Genomic DNA, 8,515 nt, shown 5'->3' on the forward strand with positions numbered 1-8,515 from the left:
GGGCCCGCCACGGCTGCTGCCACGGGGGGAGAAGGGAGGTGAGTGGCTGGGGATTTGCGTCCCCACGGGTCAAGCCCTGCCCTAGGTGGAGCCCATGTGAGGGGGGGTGCAGTGAGGGCAGACAGTCACTGCACACCCTAGTGTCCTCACCTTCTGGCTCCGCATGGGCATCGTCTTAGAGGTGTATAAAAACGCTTTCGGTGACCTGAATAATGAACTGAACGTTCCCTGTAGAAATCTGCTTCCAAGCCAGTGATAGAAAGCAGGATTTTAGGAGGGTGAACACTGTCTGCAGGCATTTTAGTTTCCTTTTTTGTGAAGACAGAGGAGTCACGGTATTCACTTCATGTCTCCTCCCTCCCGATTCGGGAGCAGGCCTTTGAGGTCGCTTACCCCCAGGTACCTTCTGCAAAAATGCAGAGTGACCAGTCCTTTGGCCTTATGGTTAAGGAAGCCGGATCCCATGTGACTGACCATGCAGGTCAAATCCCAGATCTGGTGGCTTGAAGCACACTGTGTGTGTGTGTGTGTGTGTGCGTGCGCGTGCATGCATGTGCACGCCCCACACTCTGATGAAACAGAGAAAAGGGGCTGCAGCATGACCTGCCCATGTGGGAGCACACACTGTCCACTAACTTCTGGACCCCAAAAGTGCGTGGAAGCCTGTCGCGCTCCCACCTCCAGCAGTCTGTCGCGGCCACTCCCACCTCGCTTGTTAGCTTCGCCCACAGGGTGCCGTCCCACACAGAACTGCGGTCACTTACAGCCACTGTGGTAGAAAGCATCCCCGACTGCCGAACCTGCTCGCTGCCGTTGGCACTCACGGACTGTCCCACCACCTGCCCCGAAACGAATGGCTAAGGTCCTCAGGCCGGGGCATGTGTGCACACAGGAGCAAGAGCACCCCGGTGGTCCTGGTCACGCCTCACCCTCCTGCCTCCTGTCCCCATCCTGTCGGGATCCTGGGTGCCACATGCACCTGCCCCTGAGCCACATGGGGCCCAGCTTCCTCCAAACAGCTGCACCTTGAGGGCAGCTGAGGAGCCTTTTAGAAATATTTTTTTTATGTATATTCATTACGTACGAAAAAACCTTTTTACAATTTTGTGACTTCCTTTATATTTGAATGATCTGGTGTGGGAAGGCTAAGGAGTGCTCCTCCAGCTAGCTTACAGAATGGGGTGTGTTAGATTTAAAATAACGCCCAGTGAAGTTACTCTTTCTAAGGTAATAAAGTGGAGGAAAGAAAGGAAACTGGTAGGTTACAGGCTGTTTTTAAGAATACGAGCTGGAGATTAATTAGTTTTTTAAAAGGCACAAGGATGAGTTAGAAACCATAAACCCGTCTTTAAAAGAAGCATAGAAAATTGAAGCGTGTGGGGCGTTGCCGGGAGAAGACGGAGCTCGGGGAGGCAGTGCTGGTGTCGCGCCACTCTGACCACGTGCTTTTCTTCTCGACAGGCAGAAGCGTCCCTGACACGAGTGCGCCATTCCCTCTGCTCACGAGCTCGGGGAGAGGCTCAGTGAAGGTCCCTGGTTTGTAAAGGCCTTTGGTCCCCATCCTGTGGACTTGGCAACTCACACACGGGATAGTTTCTAGTCCCATCCTTTAACCTGTTTTGTTAATAAATTCCTGCAAACAGAAGGTCGCAGTTCTCTCTCCAGGTGGTTGTGGCAGGCAGAAGGGCTTGTACGCACCCTCAGGTGGCCACTACCAGTTCAGCCCCCCCTCAGTCCGGCCGCGTGCGGGCCCCAGGGTAAATCCGGTGTGCTGGCCTTCTTCCTCTTCCTTAGCCTTCACTTGGAATCATCTTGTTATCTCTACGTTTTATTAATTTAAAAAAAAATTTTTTTGAAGAGGGAACCAGCAGTTAGCATAATGGCTATGTCGCTGGACTCCCACGCAGTCGACCGTGGTTCGCGTCCTGGACCCGGTGGCTTAAAACTCATGCCGGGCACGTGTGCGTGCGTGCCCAAGATCCCGAGAGGAGAATGGAGAAGGGATTGCGGCGTGACCATCCCCCCTGGGGGGTGATTTCTCGCTTTCTGTCTCTTATGTCTCTGTCTGTCTGGCGAGTGCACGCGCCCTATAGCGAAAACCTCTCAAAAAAAATTTTTTTTTTGAAGAATCATTTAACTAACTTTATTTCAATTTGGCCAGAGAAGGACAGAGTAAGAGATGGAAAGTGAGAATGCAAGCTGCCAGGTCCAGGACTTGAACCAGTCGGCTGTGTGGGAGTCCAGTGCCCTCAACCATCACACCAACTGCTGGCCCCTTATTTTTTAAGCTTTGCTAGTTTTGCAAGTGTGCTTGCCAGAGAGAGGGAGGGGAGAAAGCAGGCCCTGATGGGGCATGGTCACACCGCAGGCCCTTCTCCGATTCTCCATCCTGTTAGGATTTGGAGCTCAGGCTCACATACCCAGACCATTCCTCAAGCTGCATGGTCAGCGAGGTGGGACTGGGCTCCTTTGGCCACAGGCCACAGGCCGGCTCAGCTTCTTGTTTTAAAAGGCAGGGCTGGAAGTCAGACCGTCACCATTTATCAAGGAGGTGTGCAGGTCCCACTAACCACGAGTGGGGGACTTGGGGACAGCCACCGAAACAAGTCTACAAACCGTGGCTTCTGCAGCAGCGGCTTGCTGTCACCAGAGCCCCGCTGCGGCCACCTTCGGCAGGCTGTCCACAAGTGTCACTCCCATTTCACCGTCAGGTCAGTGAGGACTGAACCTCGGCAGTAACATCGAAATCCCGTCAGTAAGATACTGCAAACGGGCCGTGTGCAGTCACTGAGTGAGAGACACCACCGTCAGATCTCACAGGTGTCTGGGCCGTCGGCAAGTCATGACACATTTCTGTCCTGTGCAAAATTGGGGGAACCAGCAGTTAGCGTAATGGCTATGTCGCTGGACTCCCACGTAGTCGACCGCGGTTCGTGTCCCGGACCCGGTGGCTTAAAACTCACGCCGGGCGTGTGTGCGTGCGTGCCCAAGATCCCGAGAAGAGAATGGAGGAGAAGGGATTGCGGCGTGACCATCCCCCCGGGGGGTGATTTCTCGCTTTCTGTCTCTGTGTCTCTCTCTGTCTGGCGAGCGCACACGCCCTGCAGTGAAAATCTCTCCCCCAAAAAAAATAAAAAATTGGGTCATGATTGCCGACGACCTAAAATTCTACCCTTGCAATGCCACATAGTGGTTCTTGAGGGCTGATGGCTTTAAAGGGGGAGTGGAAGTCACATAGGGAATGTGGCAGTTTGTATGAAGATGCAATACTAAACACGTATGTGAACACGTACAACAATGTGAACAGTTACACCAGAGTAAGAACGGGAATCGGAGGTGTTTAATCACGAGACAGTAAACTTAAAAAATGTCAGTAAGTTCAGATGAGGCAGACGAAGCGATTTCCTAGGGGTTTTGTTCCCGGACATATCAGGCCTTCTGTCGTGAGCCATCCGGGCTGCAGAGGTGGTCCTCCACGGTGCTCAACCTTGCAACCTTCTGAGTCGCCAGGCCACGAGATTCAACCTGAGGGTTATTTATGTAGAAAGGGAACTCTATTTTGGACAGACCATAGGACAAAATCACCCCTACTTGTTAGATTTAGGGAAGAAATACAGCTTTTTTGTTAACATCGAGGCGAAGCAGGGCACCTGCTTCTTTCCGATCGCGCTCGGGTCTTTGCAGAAGTCCACACGGCGCTGGGACACCCTCCTGTTGACCAGCGTCAGGAGCTCCGTGAACTCCAGGGAAGAGCCGTATTTTCCCAGCATCTCACACAAGTCTTGGATGTACCACGAGCCATTCAGAGTCTCCCGGTGAGAGTAATACCCTAGAATGGGAAGGGAAACGGCCGCTGTCACCTTCTGGCTTTCAAATATTGTGATTAAAAGTCACTTTTTTTTTTTTGAGATGTTAATTTTTATTATCGGCCACGTGTGCTCGCAGGGGAGAGAGACAGACAGCGAGAAATCACCCCTCAGCAGGGATTGCCATGTCACAATCCTTTCTCTTGGGATTTTGGGCACACACATGTGCCCAGTGTTTCAAGCCACCAGGTCTGGGCCTTGAACTGTGGTCAATGGGAATCCAGCACCTTAACCACTGTGCCACCTGCCAGCCCCGAAAGCCACTTTGTAACTCACAACTACACAACAGACATGCTCTGGAGTCCTTGGGAAACACCAGGATGTGCCCATGTAGGAAAAGAGGCTAATCCGACAGTTTTAAATGAGGCTCATGCTGTTTCCCAGAAAACGACCGAGATGGCAGCCAGTGATTTTGAGAGATAGGAATCATGAGAAAGAAGCAAAATTACTGCATAGAAGAGCGAAGAGCAGCTGTTATCAAGTATCTTTCAACAGACATGAGCACAGGGCGCAGCTACCACAGGACGGGCGGTGCTGGCGGTCAGACCCACCCCGACTTTCCCGTGCAGCTGTGGGCGAGGGCGCCTCTAAGGCTCTGCGCACTTCCACCCTGGGCCCTGCGGCCGGGACCACACTCCAAGCTTGAGCACAGGGCAAACGCCACAGTGAGCCCCGCAGTGAGGCCAGGGACTGAGCATACCTTCTGCCACCGAGTAGCACATAATGAAGTCTGCTCCAGCAGGCAGCGTGTACACGGAGGCCGCGTCCACCTCGGTGCTGTTCGTGTCGGGGTCCAGCTTGTCGGTATGGTGGTCCACCCGGTCCAGAGGAATGACTGGCACGTCATGCTGGCTTCCCCGACACGCCTGCAGGACGAGAGAAGGCACCCCTTTCCCTGCTGTTCCTTCCTGGCTGAAGTGCACAGTGGGTGGGGGGCTGCACACCTCCACCTCCGTGTCCAAGGAGCCAGCTGCAGTCGGCCCGGAACCAGCCTGGCCTGCAGCCCAGAGCAGGCGCGTGCTGACGAGGCCGTCTCCCTGCTAGTTTCGTTCAGTGAATGAGAGACCAGCTGGTCGGAAGCTGGACTGCAGGGGGGAAAGCTACTGGAGTTTTAAGTTCCTTAGGGACTGGCCACACCCACAGGGCAGAGCCACCCTGCCTCTAAAGGCTGTGCTATCTCCCTGAGGGTCTCTAACCGCCCACGCCAGTGGGAGCAGCGGTGCCGCCTGGGACATCAGGTGTCTCGTGTTCGAAACCATCATCGATGTGGCCCATGATGGTACCGAGACCCGAGTATTTTTACCCCTCAAACCAACTTGGCGGGGGGCGATTCTGGCTGACACGCTCTCCAGTCCCCAGACCGGACTCGGGCTGCGCTGGCCCCTGCGCTCTGCAAAGCTCTCCCTGTGCACAGCCACCCACAGTTGCACACGGCTGTCGGGAGTCACGCCAGGTGTCAGCCCAGACACCGGATTTCCCGTGGAAAGGTAGGAGTCACTCATTCGCGACACTCGCTCTTAGGCTCAAAGGCAGCCCCAGCTGGCCAGGACTCGGGGGCCTTTCTAGTTACTGGAAAGTGACCGACTCTGCTGTAGACCTGCCCAGCCACATCGGGACCGTGAGCTCTGGCAGCCACGGCAGGCCTCACCTGGATGATGAATATCTTGGGTTTCCCCACCAGGCTCTGGCACTTGTCGCCCTTGAACAAGCCAGTCAGTGTCTGGATTTCCAGTTTGGCATCGTAGGCGTAAACGTGGCTGCCTTCGCCGTGGCTCAGGAAGACACACAGGAAGCAGTCGGCGTCCACGTGGCTGGAGGTTGACGCTGAAGGGTGACAGGAGTGGAAATGAGACCTCACATGTAGGCCTCGGTCTCTAATGCTAACGTCACATTCATGTGGCCGGGACAGGAGGCGCGGCGTTCTCTGATGAACGTGTCTGCAGTAGAACACTGCTCACCCTCACACATCGCTCCTCAGATCTGACCACGTGTCATTAGCTTTTCTGAAACACAGAATGACGTGGGAAACACGAAGGGATTATGAAAGGGACCCTTTAAGGTTCAAGCTAGTCTGGCAATAAATGCTCCCTGATCAGCTGAGACCATAGGGCAGCAGTGAACGCCCAGAATGCCCCTCGACGGCTCCCCAGGAGCCATGGCCTCTTGGCATCTGTAGTACTCAGCTTGCAGATGGGCAGGAGAGCCGAGCCTGCTGCCCCAGCCTGGAGGAGGCCTGCAGGCAGTGAGCCAGCGTGATCCCTACCCTGTCCCACCACTGCCCAGAAACAGGACATGCAGTTCAAAGCGCTCTGAAGAAGGCCTGGCCCTGTGGCCCTGTGGCCCTGTGGCCCTGTGTGCCCAGAGCCGGACCCTGTGGCCTGGAAGTCATACTGGGCAGGTGCACGTGTGTGCTCCAAGTCCCAACGGGACGGGGAAATGGAGAAGGGCTGCAGGGTGACCGTCCCCATGGAGTGCTGTCCCTGGGCTCTCCCTTCTCAGCACATGTTCCCTCCAACAAGAAAAAAAGACAAACTCAAAGGAAAGCTGAAAACACTTAGGCAGCTCTCCTGTCTATCGGGAGTAGTCTGAAAAGCCGTGCCAAGGCCTGAGATGTGAGTTCTGGGACCAGAGAGAAAAGTACGAGGGCTGACAGGAAAACGAGCCTGCCGACCCCGCGGGCCACAGTGCTCATGCTGCCGTTTTCCTGCCTGACGACGAGGCTGGCTGGCTCCTATGCAGGAGGCCACGGCTGGTGGCATGTAAATACAGATGGCGGAGCTTCACGGGGGACCCTGCGTCCACCCGGTGGGCAGCACAGACAGGCAAGCCACGGCCTGTATGCCAGCGCTCTGGCACCTGTGGGCAGGCAGCACGCAGTCCCACGGGAGGGCCGGCCGCCAGCAGCTCACCCTCATGGATCCTCAGCAGGACTTCCTCCGCCTTCAGATCGTTGAAACATTTCACCTCGAATCCTAGGTCGGAAAACCTGGTGACAACAAATAGAACGTGAATTCTGAGCTCTGCAAACTTGTCATCAAGTACCCTGACTTCTGAGGGATCTACACACATTTTTATGACAGTTAACTTTTCTTCAGGGAGAAAGAAAAACACAGGACTCTGTTTTCCTTCATGCCCCAGAATCGTGGTGGCTGTGACTGGGTCAGAGCGTCACAGCCTCGGCAAGCAGGCCGAGACGGCTAGGCTGGCGACAGCTAGGACGGGAGACGGTGGCTCGGAGCGCCGGCTCCCGTGCGCTGTCCCACGGGAGGCCTCGCCACTACCTGCGCACAAGGTTGTCCCGGTCCGCGCTGCTGCCCCGCCTCTCGGTCAGCATCAGGTGCCAGAAGAACCTCTCGTGGTTGAAGATCAGAGCGACCCCTCTCCGCCTGTGGTCCATCCTGTACTCTTCCGCTGGGTCCAACATCTCTCTGCCAAGGGAAAGTGCGAAAGACCATCACTTTGGGGCCAGAAGGTGGTTTGGTGGTTAAGGCACCGGACCATGGTTGAGTCCCAAAGCCAGTGGCTTAAAAAGATCACACCTGGTGTGTGTGTGCCCCAAATCCCGACAGAGCAGAGAAGGGCTGCGGAGTGGCCATCCCCCAGAGGGTAACTTCTCTTCCCCTCCCTCTCTCTCCCTAGCAAGTACACATGCCCTAGGGCAAAAATCTAAAACTAAAACCATGTCTCTGGGTCAAGAGAGGAGCCCTGGCCGCAACTGACTGGACTCAGAGCCCCGGCTGCCCTCTCACCGCCCACACGGTCAAGCTGACTGCCCCGGCGTGGCCTGCAGAAGGCATGCCGGGAGGCCCCTGGAACACCTCAGCACTTAGGGCACGGGCCATCAGGGCACCCAACCCTCGCTTAGGCCTTGCACCCTGGGATCCAGAGAGCCCCGCATGCCGGACCCTGGCACGCTGGCTCGGTCCAGCCCAGGCCCCTTCCCCCTTTGTTGTCTTTCTTCGCTTGCAGAGGACGTGCACTCGCCAGAGAGCGCGGCAGAGGAAGAGCGCACCCCTCCGCGGCGAGCCTTCTCCATGGAAGGCACTGCACCCTCCTTCGCTCCATCATGCCTTGACTGGGGTGTGGGCTCCCGCTTGGACCCGCAGAGCTTCTATGTGACAGGGCACACCTCACCTTTTGTAGAAGGCATCTGTTTCTGTCACATTTTGTTCCCCATCTGTTAAAAAAAAAGTTGATTTTTGTTATTCAGTTGGCTTTTCTTTGATGGCCATAGCCGGGAAGCCCCTCACACCCCCACTGCAAAGGCCTGCAGAGCCGGCCCTGGGCTTCCAGGCCAGAGGGGACCTGCTGTTCAGAGTTACCTTCTGCAGGTGTTCGCTGAAACAGGGAGGGCCTGCCAGGCGCTGAGCTGATGTCCAGTGTGTGCTGCCCCCTCCCTCCAGCTGGAGCATGGCAGCTCACGGTGGGTCTCCTGAGGGCCACACCTGCACTCACCACCCATACTCCCTGAGACTCCCTGCCCAGCTCCTCCGCCACCTTTCAGGACCCCATCTCAGGGCAGTCTGTATGACGCTGTGTTCGCTCCCTCCCCCCTTCCTGCAGAGTGTGTGCAGGGTGGGGGCACAGGACCGGTAATGTGGCCTAGCCGCTCCACTGGACACACGTGCACCACCCGCTCCCGGGGTGTG

The 8,515-nt window shown here is 56.0% G+C and overlaps 2 protein-coding genes across 2 annotated transcripts in view; one reads left to right on the forward strand and one right to left on the reverse strand.

Annotated features, from left to right (window-relative positions):
* MCUB (mitochondrial calcium uniporter dominant negative subunit beta) overlaps positions 1–1,645 on the forward strand; it is a gene marked incomplete at its 5' end in the record, with an annotated part of 12,971 nt that extends 11,326 nt beyond the window's left edge. The window contains 1 exon segment of the mRNA XM_014593157.1: positions 1,462–1,645. Coding sequence (XP_014448643.1) covers positions 1,462–1,527 — 66 coding nt within the window.
* Positions 1,646–3,318: 1,673 nt separating this feature from the next.
* On the reverse strand, positions 3,319–8,043 carry CASP6 (caspase 6; the record flags this gene model as incomplete). The annotated part of the gene is given in 6 exon segments (XM_006162242.3): positions 3,319–3,829; positions 4,567–4,732; positions 5,515–5,690; positions 6,776–6,852; positions 7,148–7,294; positions 8,001–8,043. Coding segments are annotated over 6 exon segments (851 nt in total), but the record flags the coding sequence as incomplete, so codon positions are not given.
* Between the last annotated feature and the right edge of the window lie 472 nt (positions 8,044–8,515).

The sequence above is a fragment of the Tupaia chinensis genome, unplaced genomic scaffold (genome assembly GCF_000334495.1).
Source record: "Tupaia chinensis unplaced genomic scaffold, TupChi_1.0 Scaffold139767_1, whole genome shotgun sequence".
Classification (NCBI taxonomy): Eukaryota; Metazoa; Chordata; class Mammalia; order Scandentia; family Tupaiidae; genus Tupaia; species Tupaia belangeri.